Genomic DNA, 25,293 nt, shown 5'->3' with positions numbered 1-25,293 from the left:
GTTCCCCTGCTTTTGCAGCTTCATTCAACCCTCTTTGGTTGAGAGAATCAAAAACAACTTGCAAAAAAACTACTCATGACTACTGCACCCCCCATCAGCAAATTTGGGCTGATGTCAGAGCAATCTTTACTCTTACCACACATACCCTAATGCAGTGACTCAAGGATCCACTATGACAAAAACAGAAACCCAAATGACAGCTGCAACTTTCTGTTCTTCCCTGTGGTAAACAAGTCAAGACATCTTCAGTCCTCACATCTGGGACAGCCTTTCAACTGGGATTTGATGCAGTACTAAGTATGCATGTGTGCCAGCAGCAGAAACCAGTGACTAGCAAGCAAATTACTGTTTGCACAGCAGATACTGCTGATGGAATCTATACTCATTCATGTACTCATAATATTTGCAATTCGTGGTGGCAATCTCAAGGCTTTTATTTCCCCCTTTGTTTTGCTAATGAAGGTCAAGCAGAAAAATAATTTTCATCTGCTTCAGTCCTTTCCTCAATTTCAGATGCTGAACCTAATGAAGAGAGCGTGTTCCTTGGCCACATCCCAGATACAATCTGAACTATCTCCATTACCCTCAGTTCTCATGATATGGACACAATGAATTTAGTTATTGCATTGCTACTCTGTGTAAAATGACTGTAATGTTTAAGAGGTTAAATCTACTGCAATTTTCAGCTGCTTACAGAATATATACAGCTGCTTATATTGAATATAAATCAGTACATTATTTGTATAAATACTTCTTCAAAAGGCTAAAGTTAGAGATAGCAAATGGAGATCTGGTGCAATACTTTAGAATGCAGTAACATTTTCCTGTACATACTGTATTAAAATGGTAAACATGACTGAATCAGATTACTTGTAACATTTCTAGAGAGTCACACTTACATTTTGACTGAATATCATCACTAAATTATCTTTGGTTAGATATAATTGTTACAACTAAACTATTAACTTTTATCCTGCATTAAAGCAAATATCTGAACAGCACTCAGTTACCTGATACCTATCGCTCCACCCCCTGTTAAAGAGCAGAGAGAGCACAAATGAGAAAACACTACTGCACCAAGCCACTTGCTATTTCCATTATGCACCATTTTCTTCCTCTTAACTAATATATTTTTAGTTACCTAGACAATTCCTTGCCCAGGGACAGACACAGAAAACTATCACTGGCTTTGCTACATTTAATGGTTTTGCGTCTTCAGTTCTACAGAGCTAAATGTCAGAGAAAACCTTGTTAGTTGCATTCATGCCAATGTTCAAAAGAAGTGAAACCATTAACAATGACGCATAAAAGTGTATAATGGTATGAACTAATCTGCTCTACAGCTTTTACCACAGTTGTATTTTGGTAGGCTGGTAACTCTGCAACTTTTAAAAGCATAAATGATGGATCATTTATGCTAGATCAGCCACAGCTGACCATATACAGTACATCTAAAGGTGCATTTGTGCAGTCAGAGCTGTGTTGTGCATGCAGATACTGTTTAGCAGCACATTAGCCTTTAATAAGTCTCCTGCTCCCACAAGGCACATTACTAAGCACACAAGCCTCCGTTTTAATACTACCTGTGTGTTTCTATACGGTACAGACGACATTTATGGAACTGCAGTGTGGATGCCTCCACACACAGGTTAGTCACTAATGGACAGTAAGATAATCAATTTTAATTTGAAATTAAGCACAGAATTTTGCTACACTATGACCATGTAATTAAAAAACAACAAACAAGTAGCATTTGTCAGTCTAGGGAAGAACTGGGATTCTTATATATAGTAATTTCAGCTTGTTATTGCTGACATCTGCATTAAACATGTCAAATGACATCTGCATAAACATGTCAAATACCTATCAAAAGGACTTCAGTGGAATATACAGTGAGCAACACCTGCATAGAGGACTTGCAGCAAATACTGGACATCCACACAAAACATCTATGAATACTGTGGGAATGAGGCATTTTCTAACCTCGATAAAAACAAGTATTCAAGGACAAAGCACGGCAATATTTACTGACTGTATAGAAAATCTGCATTCATGAGCTGAACGTGAATCAGCCTGAAAGCTGACTGTGTCAGATGACTCGTGTGCTTTTCATAGTTGTAGCCATGTCAGTAATTACACATACCTTTTCCCGTCTTAAAGACAAAATCAGCTTTCAGCCAGTTAGTACGTGCATATTTATGACAGAGAGTGGAAGCAACAAATTAGTAACGCATTTTTCATATTACAAAAGTCAAACAATTACATTGAAATCTAGTGGTATAAACAGCTTTAGAACATATTTTTAAGGTGCCAAATGTTTTTTCTTCCCCAAAAATGTTTTTATGAAGCCCAGAAACTACCACAGATCGCTGACTTTGCTATTCTTTCTAGCTAATGGCTTTCTTTACAATAACTGTTGAATAATTCTTTCCCTTTGAAAAATGCACACAAGACACAAAGATTGTGCTCAACAGATTTACTCAGACTGGACTCTTAAATGCTCAAGAAAAAGGCACAGATTAAAAGAGACTCTGATGACTCTCTTGAACATAGCAAATGGGATTTTGTTTGTAAGAAAAAAATACTTCTATGAACTGCATGGGCTGAAGAATTCAAATATTCTTCCCTGTTTCTAATTATTTGCCTTCACTAAAATGGAATTTAAATTAAATTGTATAAACATATGAAATAAAGTCTCAGTATTAGGAAGTTTTTCTTTTGTTTACTCTATGTACAAACCTTAGTATACAATTTTTACTTTTCATTATACATTTACTACATACTCTTTCCCAAACCGAGTGAGAGCAACTGCAAAGTATGTGTATGTGTTTCAAGAAAATGCTCTGCATTCAGAAAGAATCCACCTGCTTTCTCGTCTGGCAGTGCCAATCAGAACTTAGGAAGAGATGAAGGTTAGGTGGGGGATCCACTCAGATGTAATCATCCTCTACTGGTTCACCGTTGACATCACAGTAATGGATGAAGATAGCCACCACACGCTGGAATACTCCTTTTTTCATCTGACGCAGTTCAGAGATCTCTTCACCTATTGTTTCCATACAGATGTCTGCAGACAACTGTCCTTTCCTCCGGGGTGCATAAATAGTAGCTGTGGAAGGCACAGAAGAATAAAAATTATTCCTTTCCTACAAAGGAATTCACAGATTTGTTCTGCCTTTCCCTCCCCATATTTCAATTTTACAATAGATCCAATATTTATTTAATATACTTTAAGTCCCTATGTCTGTGGACAAAAGGAATCCCAGAACCTCACTCCTGAGACTTATCTGACATGGTTTTAGGTTACCTGTTTCAGTGATCACTTAAATGTTTTACAAACAAGAGCAATTAAGGATGAAGCAGCAGCCTTTTATTTTTTGTCTTTAATGTTGTGTTTAAACTAACTACTCCTTGTAATCAAATATGCATTATAGTCATTGAATCTATGAATCAGTTTCAAAAAAATCAGAGAAATATATAACCAGAAGAGGTGTCTTCCTCATCCTCTTGAGCTTCATCCCTTAGAACTGAATCTAGGTAAGTATATATAAAACCACATCAGTTAAAAATATCTCTAACAAAGGTCATTCCAAGATTATTCTAGTAAAGTAGTGAAATAATAGAAAATGAAGTAACGTGCATTGTCAGCTTTAGACCAAGCAAAAAATTAAAAGTTCTTTGAACACATCAAAAAAGACTACTCACTTCTCTCATCATCCTCAAAGTCATATCTGGCATAGCTATTTGGCTCTGCTGTCCTCAGTGATCTCAACCATGGAAAGTCAGTAATCATGGAGTAAGGGGCGCCATCCACAATGCCTAGAAGAGAGACAGGATGAGAATAGGAGGACAGTGGCACACCCGCAGCTTTAGCACCCTTCATCAAGTCAAAACGGACTTCCTCCCTTCAATTCCTCCACTCTGTCAAATGTTCTCCACTTCCCTCACAAGAGTTATTATTCCTGTCTCTTATAATATGATGCACTCAGAGTTACTTATCTTAGCAAGACACAGAGCATCAGCTTTCAGGTCTTTATAAACACACACCTTCTAAAGTGTAAATATCTCGTCCCCAAGGATACTTGGTGTATTTTTTCAAGTCTTCATCAGTTCGTGTTGCTTCAGGGAAGAACTCGTATTTAATAAGCTCTCTAGAGAGAAGGATGAAAAGATTACAGCCAGTAGTGCTAGGAAGTGTGAACTGGGAAGGAGGAAGAATTAAATGGGAGACCCTATCACATAACCATTACTTTAATAAGCCTGAATCCATAGAAACTCTCCTGTAAGACCCTTCACCTTTGAGAGTAACCACAGAGAATATGTATTGTATAAGTGAGGAAAGCAGTTAAAATAAAACTTCAAAAGTGCATTTGTCCTTTTAATCATTTCAGTGGAAAATCTGAATAATGGAAACACTGACTTAAAGTACCTGGATAACAGCCACTGTGTACAAGTCCCTGTTGCTGGGAATTCTTGCTCCTCAGCAAGGAACTGAAATTGACTGCACATCATCTTCCCCAGAAACTACGATTACTTCTCAGAGCAAACCGGTCTTTTCTCTTTTTTAATAAAAGAAACTTGTTTTCTGATTTGAAGATATTCCTCAACCATCCTGATTCCTTCAACATTCAATTGCTTTACTGCTGTATGGAATAGAGCTGAAGAATTCTACAATTCTGTAAATGTATCTATTCCATTAGATACATCTGTATATATGGAAATTATATTATCACACCATCTAAAACACAAACTTCACCAGCCAAACTTTTTTTCTTACTTGGATAACAGAATACTGTAATCTGCAGCTAAATGTATCTTTGAATCAGGATTGAACATCTTTTCTGTAAAGCTACTGAGGGGCAAGTACTTACTGGTTAATATTTGCTATTGTGTCCATCCAGCTCCGAATGCGCACCTTATTGCGGACATTAGGTGGGTTACTGAATTCATGAATTATGCAAATGTGGTATGGATAAGGGCCACTAAATATCTTTTGCTCAAGAGTCAATGTATCAACCTGTGAAAGACGGCAAACAAAGACATGTAAAAGCTGGTTTTTTTTTTTTGTTTTTTTTTTATACAAAATCAGCCTTCCCTTGGTCAGACAAATCAACCCAAAAACTCCCATTACTTTACATGAGAGAAGCAGCACTGCAGTATAACACAGAATGTCCCAGGGAGAGTGCTAAAGTCAAAAAAATATTTTTGGAACCTAAATTAAGTTCTCTTATTTACTTGTCAAATGACCTCAACAAGTAAATGTCAGTGTTTACTTCTCCTACAAGTAATCTGTGGGAAGAAAGGGTAGCTCCCAGCACCACAACCGTTTTGCAACACTGTTTAGCACCCAAAGAAGATGCAGCTTTCAGTGGCAGTAAAAAGATTAACTGCTGTTGTATCAGTAAAAGATTACAGATACCTGTGCATTATATTTTTTTATATTATCTTCTAATGTAATGACAATTGGAGATAGTCTTAAAATACAGTATCACCCAAGTTCTGGAATCTACAATAAAAGCTTTGATGGGATAGCCTTAATAAACAAGTTATTGTACCATCTACATTTCTTGCATTAATTGAAGAACATATGAAGCCAAGAGAGGTGAAAGAATACAGGTAGAACTTCATCACTGTTCATGATTAAACAAAGTTGGCTGCATACCTGCTGCATTGGACGAAGATAAATTATCCGGTTTCTTTCCGGAGGCATCCTGAGAATCTGATCCAGAACCTGATCCATGTTTAACTTCTTGCATTGAGCATAGTCAAACCGATTGACAACTGGCGCATTTTCTACTTTTAAATGTTTCAACACACGGCACCTTGTAGCTATAAATAAGCAAGCAAAATTAAAAGAATCAAAAGAAAACAAAATAAACATACTACTGAAAAGACCTTAGAAGTTTAGATGATTTTCTGAGCAGACTGATTTGAAAGAAGACAAACAAGTAATATAAATAAAAATTAATGAAGTGGTTTGGATAGCTGGCAATTTAAGTACATTTAAAGAAATATAGCAGCTATTTATTTCATCCCCATCATGATTAAACTTTTAATTTGTTAACCTATTAGAAGAGTCCTTTTAAAAGGCCATGACAAATTTAATCTAACAATAATTATTTTCTCCCTTTGTTTCTTTAAAAAAACAAAAAAACACAAAACTTGAAACTGTGTATCCCCACAAATGAAAATCACTGACTTTAAAACCAAATCAAATATAGAGTACCACAAAGCCATGCAATGTAAAGGAAAGCTATTTTCTTTCCAGTAATCATGCTCATGTCATCAAAATTTTGTTGAAGAATAATGCACGTTTAGAGAAATATTCCAAAATAAATTAAAAAAAGATTCCCTCATTCTCTGATAAGTAGAGATACCTCATTTCAGAAGAGAACACGTTGTTTAGTGTAGGTGTTGAAGGAAACAATAAATGACCCAATGCTTCAATACAGGACTAGTCATACAACCCAGAATGCGAATCTAATGTATCTTAAATACCATAATTGAAAATAGACTCTTATCTTGTCAGTAAGGAAGGTAATATGTCAGCTAAATAGTCCAGGGAAGCAGGAAGAAATAAGAGAAAAAACAAAGTGTTCTAGAACTCATTTCATCAGTTCCCAATTGTTGTTTTATCTCTCTTCAATAAACATCTCTATCTTCATAGATGTCATATAATTTCAACTGTTGATTTTCTGATACTAATCTTCATTAAATATCAGACAGCTTAGAAGGAAAGGGACAATCAAACTGAGAAGCAGTAATTCTCAGCATCAGTTTGACTTGTAGCAAAGCAGATGATAAATATAAAACAAACAATGGAGTAACTTTAATTCCTTCAGGAGCTTCTAATAAACCCAGATGGTTGAGACAAGCATAGCATTAGCTACATACCATGTATAAACATCATTTTGGGGCAGTCTTTCAGTACCAAATCTGTTATTCCACAATTGGTCAAGGTGATTCCAACAAGGTTTTTGGATTTCAAAGTCAGGACCTGGTAAAAATAAGAAATAATTAAAAAAAAACTATTTCAGGGAAAAAATAAAGGAAATAAAATTGAATTGTAAAGGATACTGCCAGGTACAGAAAGATACTGACTGGATACTAATAAACATAACACAGCTTCTGTACACAACAGGCATTTGAGATGACTAGTCTCCTACTGGCAATAATAAGTCTTCCTGCTGATCAGAGCACCACAAAACTCAAAAGAAAACTTCACAAGATTAAATAGAAGTCATATCAGAAAGCACAATTTCTATTAGAAAAATCTAAGTAACACCTATCTGTTATTCACACACTAAGAAAACTTCCAGCCTGCAACATAACAGCTGAGCTGGTATATCCAGAGGTAATTACATATCCCATGTTTCCTTTAACAGCAGTAGCCTATGCTGTCATTTCAAAAATAAATGACAAAGAATAAAATTTCCCCCTGCACATCAAGAACAGTACGGGAAGACAGGACTTCATGCAGCACTATAACTATGAGCATCTGACAAACTTCAGTTTTAGCTTTAGTTTGTACTTTGCTCTTCACAAGCCTGTCAGAGAATCATTGTGCCTAACAGAATTTTCCTCTGTACAGATAGGACAAAAGAGAACAGCAACATCATCTGGCCCTACAAAGAAGACAAGCTTGTGTTACCGTATCATTGTTCATGAGCACAGCCAGCTGATAAACCTGTACCAGGTGAGGAAGAGACCTTACTTGAACATGATCATCCTCAATAACTGGGTCACTTGTGCTTGTGGACTTGTCAGCTGTCCTTTTCCGCTTTGTGGTTTGCCGCGGCTTTGGCTTGGCCACCTCTGAAAACAGAACACCAGAAGAAGTTTTTCTGTTTGCATTTCAGGAGAACAGCCATAGAGGCAACTCCTAGCTGGAAGTGTCATTTAGTACACCTATTTCTTACATAACTAGGATCAAAATACCTGTCTGTCCTGCAAACAACTATGTATCTTTTCCTTGCACCAAAAAACCATGTTCAGGTTTGTTGCTCTGAATCATTCATGAAGAATAATAACCTGAGAGGGGGAAGTGCTGTTCATAGATGAAAACACAGGACTGCTGAACTTACTGGTCCAAAATCAGAGATGAGGAGCCAAGAAAAGAACGAATAATTAGTTGTTAGGTTACTCTTCGTTCACTGCAGCAAACTATGTTCTTAATGAATGCAAGAACCAAAATAACTTCAAAGTTTTAAATAGTAGAAATATCCCCAAACTACTTGAAAATCTGTTCCATGTAACTGTCACCAACTTTTTCCTGATATTGCAAACAATGCCCACATATAAAATACTTAAGAGGTTCCCAAGCTGCTTCTTGCTCCATTACCTATATCTATGATATCAACTTCCTGTTTGATTTTAAAACATAAAATTGAAAGAACTGTAATAGATGACAACCCTTACTTCCTACATCAAGACAAAAAATATGCCCTAGAAGTAATTTTCTGTGATTGACAGATCAAGAATGTAAATTTTACTAAAATGAAGCTTCCTTTAACTTTTGTTTTTGTTTAAACAGATGGCATATTTACAACAATTCATAATCAAGATAAAAGTGCAAAATTTTAGAGACAAAATATTTACTCCAATCTATATTACTATTAACATTCAAAATTCTTTTTTCCTATAGAACATCAAATTCCACCAACGAGCTGCGAAATTCAGGCCAATTCTTTAAGGAATCCAGACTGAAAGATGCAATGTTAAGTAGCTTGATATCCATGAATGATGATTCCCATGTTTTGATTTGGGGTTATTTTGTTTGGTTTTGGTTGGTTGGTTTTGTTGCTATTGTTTATTTTGTTTGTTTTTAACAATTTCTAGAGTATCTACAGTTAGAGAAATACTTTCTACATGTAACATTGGTAGGATTTTCCAATTTTGTGTTGAATTGTTCAAGGTACAGGCCAAGGCCTTACAGAAGGTTCAATACAACATGCTTTTAACATGTGAAAAGCTTGCTTCACTACAAGTAAAAACTAAAACAAGTCTAAATGAAAAAAATACTACAAGAAAAATTGTAGCTTGCATTTTCACTAAGGTAAAAATTAAAATTACATATCATCCTTTAGCCAGCTAGTAAGTGGTAATTAAAAAAAAAATTCACTGTCTTATTATTATTGTTCCACTGTTTAAATAATTACAAAGAAACCAATTTCTACTATCAAACATAGGTTTGTTACAGAAGCTGAAAATCAGTTTAATTTATGCCAGAATAATAGAAAGCAATGATATTTAAGGCACATTTTTAGGCTATTCAAGGAAAAACATTTCCAACTCTGCAATGAAGTAATAATTAGATCTGACTGACAATGTTATTTTGGTAATGGACAAGGATAGGGAGGAAATATTTTCTTTTGATTTCTGTAGACTAATAGCTGGTTATTATGGAACAAGGTAGAAAACAGACATTTTAAATTTAAAAACAAGATCATTTCTTCAAGCTGAAACACATTCAGCTTTGTAACAGCTTCCTAGGTGATTTCAGTTTTCCTAATGCTTGGGAATTGGAAAGATATTGGGACATGCTGTGGTTGAATCATTCCACATTAACAGACATATCAATCTGCTATCAATCCTTTCTACCTCCAATACATACAGTTCTGTAATTACATGTTTAATTTTTAAATTTCATTTTACTTGCCAGATATTCTCAGGAAAGAATCCTGGATATATGAGGTAATTACAAAACTGTGCTATGCCAAACTAAGATGATTACTTTGGCAATCAAGCATATTTGGAAGAAACAGCAAGTTCATCCCTTACGTTAATTCTTCTCTCCAAACACATCTGGCTTCATTTCAGCCCATCAGGATTTTATCTTATTGTTTTGTTTGTTTTTTTTTCCCATATGTTTTAGATGATGTGAAAAGTGAACTTACTTAATAAAAAGACAATTTTCAACACATTTGATCATCATGCCTTAATAAACCTGGAAGTAAAGTCCAATATGGAGGTGCACAAGCTTGTGCAGTATTATAGCTCAATCATAATCACGGCTTTCTTTATTGCTTGATAAAGTATTAGTTATGAACTTTTGCCTTCTTTCTAAGATCTGAGCGTACCTGCTGTCTTCTTCCTTTTAAAGGGAGAATTTTAATGGGGGAGGCAGTCTTATGTTTCAATGAATGACAGCCTTCACAGGAAGAGAGATGCTGTCAAAAGAAGTTGCATTTGGTTTTCAAATGAGTAAATCAAACAATGTTTAGTATGTATGGATAACATACAGAAATACTTGCATGGAGAAAAAAAAAGTCACTAGCATTCTTTACAGAGAGATTTGTTATTTTACCTAGCTATGGCAGTGAAGTCAGACATTCCAGATCAATACTCTGACAACAACACAGTTTTATATTATTAATCAGTAAACTTCATGTTTAACTTCAGTATTACCTGTGGCTGTTGCTCTTGTTCAATACTGTTTCATGCCAGCACAGTAGTTTACTCGGAAATGAACATATGCATATAGGCCATACCTGACTCTGACACCAGAGGGACATGTGACAGCTTGCTTCTAGCTCTTGTTAGTGGTCGGCGAGGATACTCTTCTTTATACTTCAGCTCACAGCTCCTTTGCTGTGAGCCCATGCTCTCCTCCCCACTGGCAGTCCCACAGGCACTCCCACTAGTCCTCTCATCACTTGCCTCTCCTGGATACCCACAGTTTGGCAGAGTCCTAAGTGCAAAATCTGACCTATTTGGTCCGTTCCCACAGGCTCCACTCGTGGATGGATATTCCCCATCACAACACCCATTAGTCCTCCGCTGTGTGTCCTGTGGCTTGTAGCAGGAACACCGGGAACAAACAGAGCTCTCCTCAGTCTCTCTCTCACTGGAACCTTCACTTTTACTAGGTGAGCAGACACATTGCCTGGATTCATCTGCAGCTGCTGGGCTGGTGCCAGCAGAGTGGCTACCAGCTGTCTGTGCACAGTCAGGGCTAGGAGAAACACCACTGCAGGAGTTGGATGTTCCTGTTGATCCTGTTGCATTACTGCAACCCGGGTAAGAATCCTTGCTTTTGTTCTTTTCAGGCATGTCACTTGCTGCTTTCATGTCAGCTTTAATCTGCTCACTTGTTACTTGACAACCTTTCTCACAGCTGCTTTCCTCAGCATGGAACTGCTTTGCCTGGCCCACTTGGCTGACACTGCATCTCTTCCGCAGTGGTGTCTTGCCTTTACCGCTCACTGTAAGTAAAGCATGAAAGAACAATGAGAACCCAATACACATTTCAAATATATAGAGACTGCTACTCTGTTAGATTACTTAAAACAGAAGGTAGCCTAGAGGATAATAACGAATCTTGACAGGACTATTCTGCTATTCGCAACTCCTGATGATGATATGGGAATTAATAGCAGTTCTAGCAGTTGCTGAATCTCTATAAAGCCTTGCAGCTATTTTTATAGTAGTATGCTGGTATGTTTGCCAGTAAATATTTGCCAGAAATGCTAACATTTTGACAAATCACTTAATTGGTTAAAAAGGCCAAAGCCCAAAAATATTAACAAAACATAGAGATAATACTAGGTTTATGCTTTCTTAAGTATGAAGAATAAATCTGAAGAATTAGATAGTAACATAGATGTGACTAAACTTTATGTTTTCAACAGCAATCCTTAGCTCCCCTTCTGGGTACAAAACACGATGTTGCTAAGTACTAGTCTCAGTTTGCAGATGAACAAAAATCCATAGTGAACAACGTACAAATCACAGTTGGAACTCAGATGTCTACTATCTTAATCCTCTCAGCTAATTACGTTAAACCAAGCCACCAAAACCATTACTGGCTCTACAAAAGTTCATTTCAATTGTCTCCAAATGCAGCTTGTCACTATTGTGGGTTATTTCAAGCCCCAACGCAGAACTGACATCTATGCTGTAAGCACAGCGCCCTACAGCCTCATTGAAATGTACTAAAATGACAGTGGGGATGATGGGCAGAGAGTATGCTGGTTATAAGAAGATACTTTGCTGCTTTGATTTGCCTCAGGCTTTGCAGAAATGAGATCAGTACTAGACCAGTACAGAGGTTCAGAGAGTACTGAACATCACCCTGAGAATTCTTTCTAACTTGCAAAGTTCCCATCAAAGTAAAGTAGCCTTTAAAGTGTCCCCTCCAGGACACTCCCACAGTGCCTGTAAGAACTAGAAGATGGCTACAACTGTCACTTTTTCTATCAGCAGCAATGCTTTGGCAGATGAATCATAAAGACAACATAGCTACAAATTTGTCTTCAGATACACGATAAATTATGTGCACTTGCAAATACAGAAGAGTAGAAGGTTTCTTCTGCCTGCAGAGTAGCGCAGCACCATTATTTTTTATCTGGCTCTGTACAGCAACAGTGTGATCAGAACTCAGAGAGAGGTGTCCCTGCATCTTCATTCTGGATTGGTTTTTAACAACAGAAAGAGGAGGCGGCAAACAAACATGCCTTTTACAAAACTGTAAATTGAACTGAACCATAAGGAATAGAATGGAATGGAACACAATGGAGTAGAACCAAACAGGCCCAAAGGACTGAATCTCAAAGAGTAAATTTTGCTCAACAGTGCCCAGCCCTCACCCAACTGTTCCACACCTGAAGGTTCTCTAATTTCCACTGGATCTCTGTTTTTCTCCTCTCCATCTGAGTAATTCTGTGCAATGTTGTTAGTGATGCAGGCTCTTGAATTTCCCATGTTTTCTTCCTCATCCTCACTGTCTGAATCATGGACAGTAATAGGTGCTGGTTTTACAACAGGCTGAATACCACTTGGTCCTGAAAAAAGAAGGGCAACAGTTCACATAAAAATAAGTGAATCATAGATTAAAGGGCCAAAGAACTTTTAGAATTGCTTGAAAAAGTAACAAGATGAACTTGGTTCAACTTATCCACCCTTTCTGTGTCTCCTTTATTAAAATCAAGATATGGGAAGAGCAAATCACTGCATTTCAGCACTAGACATTCTAGTTTGGAAAGGAAAGTTTGGAAGATTCACAATGCAAGACAAAATACAGGTTTTCACAGTCAAGATTCTCTGCTTCAGAATAGTTTAAAGGTTCTTCCATAATCATTAAGAGTAACTGCACTATGTATTACAATCAGTTCCTGAAACTTCCACCACAAGGACAGAAATGAAGGCCAGAACATCTGAAGTTACCCTTCTAATCCCACCAGTAGAGGTGCAAAGGAAAAGCATGAATTACTAGAAACCTAGAAGATAAATGTACACTGTTAGTTACCGCTCTTGCCTATTAACTAAAATAATTACCCAACCACAATGACACATCTACCTGTGACTAATACAATAAATGAAAAAGAATATGAAGTTAAATACCCTTTTTCAGGAGCTATCTTGAGAAAGCAAACAGATCCAGCATACCCGTATGCTACTTCATGGTGTTGGCATATTTAGTATACAATTATGTTGTCCAGCAAATGGTGGCTATAAAAGATTTCAGGACTGCCTTACAGATGTCACTAACAAAAATTAAATGAATACTGAAGCAAGTTGTTCTGACTTAAAAAATGCAAAAAGAGACTCCATGCACTGCAGTGAAAGAAGTGAGGTCAGTACACCAGTATCGGAACAGCACAAGCTTACTCAGGCCTTCAGAGTCTTTGATTATATTCAGCACATAAATAAAACTTTAGTATCCAGATCTTTTACTACATAGGCAGAAGAAAACTGGGGAATGCAAAACAGACTTTAAAATAGAATAAATTTATTCACAGCAGTAAGCTGTGCTAGCATCTTTATTTCCAATGTATAAGACATCCCAGCTGAAGAAAACCATTCAAAAACAGGCTTATACTGAAGAATTTAACCCCTCAGGAAGGGGATACCAAAAGGTAGTTTCTTTCCAAAACCAAAATATTACCTGCTTGCTCTTCATCGACATCCATAGGAACAACAGCCTGACTGTGAGCAGGGACATCGTTGTGGCCCTGCCCTGCAGCCACCCCTTCTTCTGGTGCTACCTCCTCCATCTCATTTAATGCTGAAAAGATTGACATAAGGTCAACACAAGAAAATAAAAGGAACAGAGCCCATAAGTAGAATCCAGCCCGCACCCATGGAGATTCAAAGAGCCACCGAGAACTAAATAACAGCTGCTTTGATTCCTTCAAGGAGTCTCAAGGTTGCACACTGAAGCCCTGCAAAGACTTATTTTACATTTTTTCCTTAACTAAGGCACCAGCCTAATTTTGGGGATTTACTTCTTCCAGATTTTCCGCTCTTCAAAGAGCCTTGTTCCACTGCAGTTAGCAGTACAAACAGGATTTACATATTCATTCCCTCCAATGATTTCTGCCCTTGCTGGGAAATCTTAAAAACATGCTGACACTGTGACATTGTCCCAGACCTGACCAGCAGAGCCTAGAAAACACTTCACACATCCATGGATGAGCATCACACTGAAATTTCACATTGTTAACATCTGTACCGCCACAAGTCATTTAATTGTCATGTTCCTAAACCAGCTATTTGATACAATAGAAAGATAGCTTTTATCAAAGACGTGTCAGAAATATGCAGACAGCCCTCAAAAAAGGTTAGAAAGATTAAAGAAGCTACATACCAGGAACTGTAAGGGTAATGAGTTTTCAACACATACCAGTATCTTCTCTCATTTACATTGGACTCTAGATAAATGGCAATGCAAATACCTTTACTTCCCCCAAAGGTTAACAAAGATCTCAGATTACCCTCAGCTGCAATCTGCTGCTCTTCAGCTTGCCCATCTTGCCGCAGCTCATTCTCCTCATTTTGGTCATTTGGGTGCTGGTGATTGTTGTGGTGGATGTTGGGATTGTTGTTGTTTTGGTGGTTATTGTTGTTGTCATTGTCATTGTTGGAGTTCTGATTGCTGACCAGGGCAGATGAGACACCAATTCCTGTACCTGCACTTAGGCCCACACGAGCACAACCCTGAAAGCAAAGAGCAACTATAAAGATTTGAAAACGGCAATAGGTTATCCCCATAACATATTCTAATACCAACAGAAAATACATTCTGGCAGTAGTACCCAAGATAGGCAACCAGCATGCATATGAAGAACTGGGAAACTTCCTAATATTTGCTTATGCTACACATTGCAGAAGTGTCTTAAGTTTGGCAACCCAGAAAACTTTCACTTCTCTGTTAAACTCCGAATGAAAGGGAACTCCATAAGGCATATAATCTTACTTTATTGAATTATATGATATGAGATCATATTACATCAATAGAAATAGCAGATCATATAGCCTTCCTGGAATGCAGTAGCCTCAAGATAAAATTTATGATCAAAGAAAGCAGTTTTCATTATGTTACAACAGCTGTTACAAAGATTTGTGTTACAGTATGAGAGAAAGAACATTAAAAATGAAATTCTCAAGCTTTGAAAGCACTCCAGTAGGGGAACAATACCCCCTATTTCACCCACTACAATATCATAAAAAAGCCCTCACCATTTTACACAAATTCTTATGCTTGAAGAAAATAAATAAAAATCAAAAAATTGAAAAAGCAGCAGAGATCTAAACAGAACATGAAATCAACATGAGTCATGTTTTCTGGTCACAAACATCATAAATATCACTGCTCTATCTTCAAAAGAAGCATCATTCTCCCTAACAAAACACGATAATAGCAACTGCAACCTAAGTAATTTATTGACCAAGCTAGTTAATGTATTACAACTTAAAAGCATACATAACAGCTAGAGTTCACCGTATTTCAACTGACCAGGCCGAAATAAAAAGCAGTCATTGAAATACACACCTTAGGAGGTTCACGGAACATCTGGTCCAAAGAAATGAATTCTAAGCTTGGTAATAACTCAATGAACTGACTAAAAGAATCTAGCTTTATTGCGTGGCATCGCACTAGTGTGAGGTCAACCAGTCGGGTCCATCTTGAATGATCTGCAGAAAAGAGATGCATTTTTTTTTTTAAGAACTGCTATTTCAGTTTTTCATCTTTATACTCGTTCCAGATCTGAGAATATGCAGCTTTGGTATCTCCAGCTTTGACTACTACCAGCATCATTATGGTTCCAAACCATTCTTCATCAATTACGAAAAAAAATAGAATAAGCAGTAGTATGAGGTAAAAAAAAATCTGTTTTAATATCACTCTATGGGTTTTTCATATTCTACCAACCTTCAAATTGTAAAGAGTAAAACTAGTTAATTCTGTGGATGTCTTAGTTTGTACCATTGGGTTATCCTCTATAGAGATCCTGTGAGTAATGTCACAAGTCATTTTATCATCTTATGGTTATCCAATGACTGCATAAAAATAAATTTGTATTTTCAGCTCTATTTCATAAAGTGTCAGCATCCACATGACAAGAACCCCATTCTATTTGTCACTGTCTCTCTAGTACTTTTACCAGCTTTCAGGAAAGGAAAATAAAATCCAAGGGGCCAAAGTTTTGACTATCTTCTCACCACCAAACCTGAAAGAATGTGCATTCAAGAGGCATTAAATAAAAATACACATACTTAAAATACATATTTCAAAAACTGGACATGCTGCCAATTTTATGATGAATTTTATATTTAAAATACTAATTAAAAAGAAATAATACTGATTTCTTCCTTGCCTATCAGTGCAAATAAACGTGTTTAAATTTGTATATGAAATTTCTATATACAAAGTATGCATGTGGTCAAAGGACATTAAACACCTTTTGCAAGTACATTCCAACACCTCAACCTTTCCTTGTAATATCTAATTATGCTTATCCACTAAGAGGATTTTGTGTTTTAAAAGTTAAGTTTCAGGATGAATAGCTAAAGATGTGAGCAATCGCTCACGCATAGTATTGCTGAAATTTCAAAAAGCGTGCAATACCTGTGATCCAATTATTTGGGTTATGTAGATGTGGGCAGTTGTAAATGACCAGATACTTGATGCAAGAAAAAACCTCATTTACAGCTTTCATACCAATATCTGTAATAATTCCTGGATTTTCAACCACATCAGCCAAGCCATACTTCACCAAGTCCCCATTTGTCATTTTACCTATGGAAAAAACAGCAGAAAATACAGTAACAAACTTCAGAAAATTGCCCTTAATAGCATGATTTCCTCATTTCCTATTTTAGTCCAATTTGCAAATGGATCAAGCTTATTACTTCACTTCAATAAAACTGAGGCTTTCCTAATTTCAGTAAGTACTTCAGGAAGTGGAAAAAAAAAAAAAAAAAAAAAACAAAACACACTTTGCTGTATGAGATCAGCAGCCTCACCAAGGGTACATTAATTTATTTTTTTTTAATCACTCCTAGAAAATGACTGAAAAGACATCAACAAGACATCATTTAATTCTTGCATTTGTCAAATAATTACATATATAAAAAATGTCATACACTGTAGTAAAAACTCATCAACATATCCTAGATGAAGAGTTTCAAACTGTGGAAATTCCAGTTCAGCCATCTTCAAAGCAGAAAAAACACCATCTTTGGTCAAGGAAGGCTGGATCCGCACTTCATGCAACCTGAACACAACCAAGAATTGTTCACATTAAAAGGCATGCCAAACCACAATTACCATAAAAACCACTCAAGAAGATGCCCTCTGGTATCAGAATGAAAATATTATTTCAAAAATAGCAGGAATAAGAGGGTATTTGTATCTTTACAGCAGAGTTTTGCAGTTACATAGCAATATCAGAGTTGAGAGACTAACAGCATGACGCTTTTCATACACAAGTTCAAGAACAAGGCTTAAGACATGAAGTGACTCAGAAGCAGAAAGAACTCCATGTTATTTTAGCCACAGAATATGTGACATTTACAAATACTCATTCCTTAAACTTTTGAAGGTTGCTCTACTTCCTCACATTCTTGAACCTTATTATTTAGATTTTATTTTCAAAAAAAAGGGGGAAAAGAAAGATCTGAAGGACTATACCTTCGTGCAGCAGTTATGATGAGGTAGCCAAGATCCACTTCAAGTGCATTTTTGCAAGCTCCCAGAACTATAGTGTGCAAATTCCTAAAGCCACCTGGCAAAAAAACATTCTTTCATTTCAGTTATAGATAACATCCTTAAGCCTTACATATTTCCACCAGTGTTGTCTTGACAAGAGAATTAACAGAACATTTTTTTTTCATCAAATCCATTTAAAGACATATTTGCAACAACGCTCCTCCAATCCTGCCCGTTCTACTCACCAACAAATGCAATTGAAAGGTTAACGTATCAGTCTGGAAGTAATTACAGTTAAAAGACTAAACAGTATTCAATACAGAGCACTATATACAGAGCAATATTTAGCACCAGAACCATAGTTCCAAACCTGATACCTTTAAAATAATGATTAAGGAAGGCTATGCTACAGATAAAAAAGTTAAGCTTCATATATCTCCTGTATTTGCTAGCATTTTTTATTTTTATCTATCTAATTAAAGTACGAAATAAAATAAGTTCCATACCTGATCTCCAGCTATCTTCTACTACATGCTGGATAAGTCCTCCTAGAAATGGAACACGAACCAGTTCTAAATGCTCCAAATTTCGGGCAGAAGCCAGGCCCGTCACTAGGGGAACATACTTCAAAGAATTTGTGGGTCCTGCGTAGAACAGACCAAAGGTTGCTCAGTTAACAAAATTGAACATACCACATTACAGAATTCAAACATGTCCACATAAATCCTTCTAGATCAAGAAGTCAACAGAACTACGTAATTTAATAATGTAGAGGACATTTCTATCCAACACTGCAAATAAAACAACTCTTTAGAATCTAGTCAATAAGATTTCTATTTGCAGTTAATTGGTACCTATGCATTTTTAACAGAATTACTAGATTTGCTACATGCTAAGACATCCCCTCTACAGATGAGCTGCTCTTACCTGCACAATTCCTCATTACAAAAGTGCGTAAGCTGATACAAAGGAAATCTTTAAAAGGCTGTGGTTTGGTGAGTCTCACCCACTTCAGATATAGGTGCCTCAGCATTGGGATACAAGGAATCTCAGGGACATTCACCCCTAATAATGTATAAACAAAATAAAAGTTCATACAGGGTACCATTTTACACAACGCATTGAGAAATATAAACTCTAGGGTAATTTTCTTTAGATTAATACTCTGGCTTTAAGAGCAGAATGTTTTCTTCATTGAAAGCTGTTCACCTAAGTTTGTCAACATTTTTTTTTTTTTTTTTAAAGAATTTGTACTTTGGATCTGCTATCACATATATTTTAACTAATGTTTCAAAAACAACACATTCCAAAAAAAATTCCTCTCTTAAAAACAATGACAATCTCACAAATTTTCAAAGCCTTAAAATTCACCTGTGTGGAAGCCAACCACTTCAGCACTAAACACTTACCTACTAAGTGCAAAGTCTGAATTTTAGCTCCTATAGGAATTTTCAGCTTGTTCTCTGGAGGGATTGGAAAAGCACCATTACGATTACGAAACTTCCCTAAAATATGAACTTGTGGCATATATGTCCAAATAGCTTCCACCAGCTCTAAATGAGAGGTTTCAACACCCTGGATAAAAAGAAGCAAAGCAAACGCTCTTATACCAATTTAAGTAACAATATTCTATTAGCCAAGTAAACTTCTCAGTAACAAGAGATATATAACGCAGTGTGTCATTTTACTGTACATTTGTAGCAAGACTTATCTTTTAAAAAGCAGAAGAATAAGACTTTAAATTCATGTCTGGACTTAACATCACCTGTGATTCTCACTGGTGCAATTAAAAATAGTACTTGATTCCAAGCTAGTTGTACATTTGCAAATAGAGTCACAATTAACTGCTGCACAATACAGTCAGGTCTGAATATAAAAAACAGGTCTGAACAGAAAGCCCTGAAAACATACTGGCAATGATGCTCTGCCACATTTCTTCTGTTAACACAGATCATCTCAGCTGTTGAAGGAGGTTCTCTCTTGAATCTAGCCACTCACCAAAAGATTTGGACAGGCCTGCAAAGCCTCTAGAACTCCAGGAATGCTGAAAGCTTCATGGCCACGGACTCTGCGTCTTTCAAGATACCTGGGATGAAGACCATAAAGTTGTTCAATGTCTGGCATCTTCCTCAGCAGCGTTAGGAAACTGGAATCAGTGAAACCTAAGATAACAACAACAGATTTGGTATTTGTGTAACAGCAGACACCTAGCTGTAATGGGAAAGCCAAATACGCTGTCCTCTTAATATGGTAGTACAGATTCTACAATGTCAAAAGATGTGTTCAGTGAAGCAATAACTTGTCTTCCACTTCCAGATTCTATAAATTATGACCTACATACTCTTCTGCCTTGAATTTTGCAGTCCCGCTATACGTTTCTTTTCAAGTAGCTGCATGGCTACAGAGTTAACTATACTTTCATTTCAGAAAGAGCAAATCTGCAGACAGGCTTTGTGCCTCTATCTTTTTGGGAATTCCATTTATCAACTACATGGTTCAAAAACACCTAGCTAGATCAGTTATCTGTGTCACTGTTCACCGGAACTCACAATTCCCAATGAAAGAGACAGTATCTTAAGGAAAGATTATTCTAACATAACACAACAGATAAGGATTTAAAATGAGTAAATTTAAGACAGTATTTAAAGACTGTATTTACATCTGTCTTAGGTTAGGTCTAACCATCTATATAATACCAGTCCTAACAAATCTAACTTCACAGATCTTCTGACTTTCAGAATATATTTATTTTAGCTCTCTCCCTCAACAAACCTTAAGAGAAACCGTAATATGCACAGACTTGACCTAGGTTGCTAAATTTGTCTTTTGTTCTGAAGACGGCTTGAGGTGTGATATCAAAACTTATTTATTCTTACATTATTAACTGGTGGCAGATGAGTTGCTCTCTCATTCCATTGTACTTTTTCCTGCCTGCATGTAAACAGCCTCTTCTTGGATTAACCCCCTTACAATAATCAGACAAACATAGATTGTATTTACAGATTGCTACAAGATTCCCCATTTCTGCTACAAAAATATCCAACACGCACACATGTATATATACAGACTGATAAATTATCCAAACCACATACTCAAGGAAGACATCCAAACATCACAAGAAGTCAAGAAGAATTAAATTTCTAACTCTTCTTCCTGCTTCTGAAAATTCATCCTGTGCATCTCAGTAGAAATAACAGCCAGTTTCGCTCAATACCACTTTAATGCAGTTCTTGAGTGAGTACATTACTCACCAGTGGGCATGTATTCCCACCAACGGCCTGCACATAAATCCACAACCTTCACTACTCGCAGATAAAGAGTGACTGCTTCCTTCAGCTTCCGGGACAGGCATTCCATGCACATGATATCCTGCAAGGGAAGGTACCTTTGGGAGAGGAAAAAACACCCCTCTGGTTTATCAGATGTGGATTCCTTCGGCTTTTCCAAACTAAAAAACATCCCAAGCATAATTACATGAATTCGTACGTTTTGAATGCCTAATAATATTAATTTAAATGGAATTTTCAGACAGTACTCTAATAGCGTGAGATCTGGCTACAGAGAAGGAACCACCAGTTTTTGATGCTGAATATAGGATATTTAAGGTATAAGCACAATATTAAACTGGAGAGATGCTTTAGTTGTCTAATAAATGCTGCTAACCAAACTATTTGCCACAATTTTTTCCACAGTTAAAGATATTTTCATTTTCTAGTACATACTAGCACACTTAGTTGGAAAATATTTTGGGGGAGCTACTGTTTTTAAAGAACTTGTCAGTAAGTCACTATGTTTTGAATATCATCGGTATGGGTAAACATCCTGAAGTTGTGGTGTAGGAGAGAGAACATTCATCCAAGTTCCCTTCTGCATCTACTACAAAACAGGCACAACAATTTCAAAATATGCATATCAGCTTCGTAATACCTGAGATACATTTCTGGACTGAAATCAATATTTAAACACTTGTCATCCCGCACTTGTGAACAAAATTAATTTTTTTTTTTTTTTTTTTTTTTTTAGTTCTTCGTCATTCTACTATTCATGACATTCACAAGTTAGTGTCCAAATGAACTCTGGAACTGAAAGACCAATTCTCCCCCCTTCTCACCTAGTTTTTATCCAGTAGTACACACAGTACCTCTACACTTTCTAATAGGTTACACAAGCATCAATGCAGGTGAGATCAGAAAACAAAATAGAAAACACTATAATAATAAATAGACTGACTTCCAATAAGCTGCTCACCTAAATATGTGGCAAAGCACTTCATGAGAAAGCTGGTTCATGTAGTCTTTTGGCTCATCAGCTTTGGTAGACTCAGAGCCTTCTCTGTTCACTGAGCATGGTTTCACGTTTTTCCGCCTGGGACCCATATTTGCAATGATTTCTAAAGAGAAAAAGGGCAGAGTAGAGGACAGACCAGATTAAGCTTAGTTTCTCAAAAAAAAAAAAAAAAAGTAAAATCTGCAAATAAAGAAAAACTCCAGTACAGCTGAACAGAATTAACTAAAATTGAAAAATTCTTTGAGCAAGTTGTAGTTTGCCTGGTGTTACGAGGTCTCAGTCATAACTTCCTGGATTTAGAGCCTCCTCATGATGGGGAGTGGAAGGGAAGGTGCTGATCTCTTTTCTCTCTGCCGACCTGAAGGAATGGCATGAAGCTTCATCGGGGAGGTTAAGGTTAAATGTCAGGAAAAGGTTCTTCACTGAGAGGGTGCTCAAGCACTGTAATAGGCTCCTCAGATCACAGCACCAAGCCCACTGGTGTTCAAGAAATGTTTGAGCACTCTCAGACATATGGTTTGATTTTTGGGTGGTCCTGCATGGAGCCAGGAGTAGGGCTTGATGATCCTCTTCGGTCCCTTCCAATCTGGGACATTCTATGATTCTAAGAAACAACAAAGACCCGACCATTTGAGCTAAGGCAAATAGATCAGGAGAAAAATCATCACGGGTTTAATCAGAGATCAATTCCGCTGTGTGAGGGTGTCTTCAGAGATACCATCCACACACTATTTCAAGGCAAATCACAAAGAGAGATTACCGAATATCTACTAGATATCTTCCAGTGAAACAGCACAAGGCCTCTGTCTAGCAGAAAACAAACCATTTTTCTTTTAGAAAAGCCAGGCAACCACTGATCTTTCTTGGAAAAACAAAGGACTATCAGAAGTCCTCAAATCAGCTCCTCTTGAAGGTTAGAACACTACCTAAAATATTTAGGTTGCTCAGTTAAAGATTAAAGTCCCAGAAAAACTGAAACACTTTGCCTCAGCAGCAATGCGCAGGATTTCTGTCCCCCTTCACTTTACTGAATTAACGTGCTTGTGTCTATACTGTCCCACAGCACATATACTGGCATACACAGACTGAAATATGAATAAAAGGTTTTATTTAAAAGCATACAAATTTACTGTAGGAAGTAGCAAACACGTAGCAGAAATAACATTAATTCAATGTTAATATCAGAATAAGTAAGTTAACATCTTATGTAGATGAGTGGCAAGAGAAATGTCTTTATTACTGCTATTTAGCTGAGGAATGCTTTCTGCTAAGTAGGGTAAAGCACCATTAACTCAGTAAACCTGTCTAACAGGTTGAATAGCAAAATCCAATGGGTGAGGGAAAACAAGTTTTTAAAAAAGACAGAGTTTGGAAAACTTAAGAGATGTTTCTGTTACAGCATTCACTGTGATGCAAATACACCATAGTATTTGCTTCACGTTACACGTAAGTGGCACCTGAGCAGAAAAACAAAACATTTCACGAACATGAAAAATGACTGCATTCTCCAACATAATTTATACACTAACAAAAAAAAATATGAAATATTAACGGCTTCCCTGCAATCTAATTATTGAAAAGCATGTACTTTCACACATTTTTGTATGTACTTTAACAACTGTATGTTGTCGTAATTCATTTCATTTTAAATGGCAATATTAAATGAACTTAATTGGCACCTTCTGCTAGTGAGTAGCATGAAACATATCTACTCCTGTGAATTAGCTAGGGCTTCTCCTGCCAAAACTAAAGACTCTAAATTTGTTGTCAATACATATGCTACATTTCTTTTTGGTATACATGGGAAGAGTTTGAGATGTTAATAACATTGTACTGTAATGTAGTTAAAATCCACAAAGTCGAACTATTTTTGATATTGGATTCTAATGAAAACAACTATTACATGGATTCCAAACAAATGTCATCTAATCACTTCATTTGAACAGCACTAGATACAACATAAGCCTAGATGAATACAGACACATAAGGGATTAGAGAGGTGTTTAAAGTACAGCAGAGAGAAAGACTTAAGAACTATAATCAAAGGTAAGAGAAGAGAAAGATATTAACAAGTAGAACAGAATGAAGGGGAAAATCCTAGAAGCATCCTGTAAGATTTAAAGGCAGCTAACACGACTAGCCCTGAGTTTGGACGGTAGTTTGGCTCTTCCCTAGAAGTACATGTGAAGAAGAACACCTACGAGACAGGATTTGCTAAACACACACGTTCCTCTGGGCTCTACTGCGCAAAGGCGCACCTTTACCGTTTTGTTCTCCCCTGGCAAGCTGACCCCATTTTCAAAAATAAAGCAACGCATAAAGAAGCAGTCGGACGATTTTTATCCTCCTCAGCTCACTTCGCGAGGAGCAGCGCAGCGACAACTCGCCTTGCCGCCCACCGCTCGCCCCGCGCCCCCCTCTCCGCACCGACGGGGCCTGCCCAGCGGCCGGTGGGCACAGCCGAGGCCTGCCCAGCTCCCCCAGCCCCGGTCTGAGGGACGAGCAGCTCCAGCCCAGAGAGCCGCGCTCAGAGGGGCGCTGCCCCGGGGCGAGGGGCTGATTTGGGGCTGATTTTGCACCTCCCCAGGCCGCGCTCCCCTCAGGCTCTGTCAGGCCGCAGGCCTCGGGACAGCGGCACCAGGCCGGGCCCGGCCGCCCGCAGCCGGGAGGGCCCCACCGCGCCCCCGGGCGGCCCCGCCGCGCCCCGCCGCCCCTCACCTGCCCCCTCAGCGCCGCCCTGTTATGGTGGCCGCGGCGGGAGGGCCGAGCCCGGCCGGCGCTCGCTGCGCGTCCCCTTCCGCCAGCGCCACCAAGCTTCCGGGGCCGCTCCCGGCTCCGGCCCGCCCCGCCGCCATCTTGGTGTGACGGCAAAGGGGAGGCGGAGCGCTGCCGCCGCCATTTTGGGTGTGGCGCGGCTCGTCGCTGGGTGGCAGCCCGCTGGGTTCTAGGGATGTACGCTGCGTATTTTGAAAAGAAATGCAACGAAGGGAGCCCTGAAAGACTTGTTAAAGGGAGTTGATGTGACGATAGCGATCAAAGATGTGTAGTAGTGAGAGGAGGCTGAAAGAATTTTA

The 25,293-nt window shown here is 37.7% G+C and overlaps 1 protein-coding gene across 9 annotated transcripts; it reads right to left on the bottom strand.

Moving 5' to 3' along the window:
* Nucleotides 1–1,184: 1,184 nt before the first annotated feature.
* Nucleotides 1,185–25,093, bottom strand: FBXO38 (F-box protein 38). Of its 9 annotated transcripts, none has more exons than XM_038186406.2 (23): nucleotides 24,938–25,029; nucleotides 22,480–22,823; nucleotides 22,181–22,322; nucleotides 21,184–21,317; nucleotides 19,931–20,094; nucleotides 19,342–19,507; nucleotides 18,860–18,997; nucleotides 18,439–18,576; nucleotides 17,915–18,008; nucleotides 17,368–17,498; nucleotides 16,850–17,020; nucleotides 15,773–15,915; nucleotides 14,715–14,937; nucleotides 13,886–14,005; nucleotides 12,603–12,782; nucleotides 10,491–11,204; nucleotides 7,715–7,815; nucleotides 6,895–6,997; nucleotides 5,663–5,829; nucleotides 4,872–5,017; nucleotides 4,048–4,151; nucleotides 3,706–3,819; nucleotides 1,185–3,109 (listed from the first exon to the last, which is right to left on the bottom strand). In XM_038186406.2, exons 3-23 carry the CDS (start codon nucleotides 22,306–22,308, stop codon nucleotides 2,931–2,933), a joined length of 3,558 nt encoding a protein of 1,185 aa, XP_038042334.1. In that variant the 5' UTR covers nucleotides 22,309–22,322; nucleotides 22,480–22,823; nucleotides 24,938–25,029; the 3' UTR covers nucleotides 1,185–2,930. The 9 variants fall into 9 exon arrangements, with proteins under 9 accessions (XP_038042334.1, XP_038042336.1, XP_027320853.1 ...); XM_038186408.2 differs by having other exon boundaries at nucleotides 19,931–20,018; nucleotides 21,184–21,301; XM_027465052.3 differs by lacking the exon at nucleotides 22,480–22,823 and having other exon boundaries at nucleotides 24,938–25,093.
* Between the last annotated feature and the right edge of the window lie 200 nt (nucleotides 25,094–25,293).

The sequence above is a fragment of the Anas platyrhynchos genome, chromosome 14 (genome assembly GCF_047663525.1).
Source record: "Anas platyrhynchos isolate ZD024472 breed Pekin duck chromosome 14, IASCAAS_PekinDuck_T2T, whole genome shotgun sequence".
NCBI classification, from domain to species: domain Eukaryota; kingdom Metazoa; phylum Chordata; class Aves; order Anseriformes; family Anatidae; genus Anas; species Anas platyrhynchos.
The sequence above is the reverse complement of the archived record's forward strand: the minus strand, read 5'-3'. Positions and strand labels throughout refer to the sequence as shown.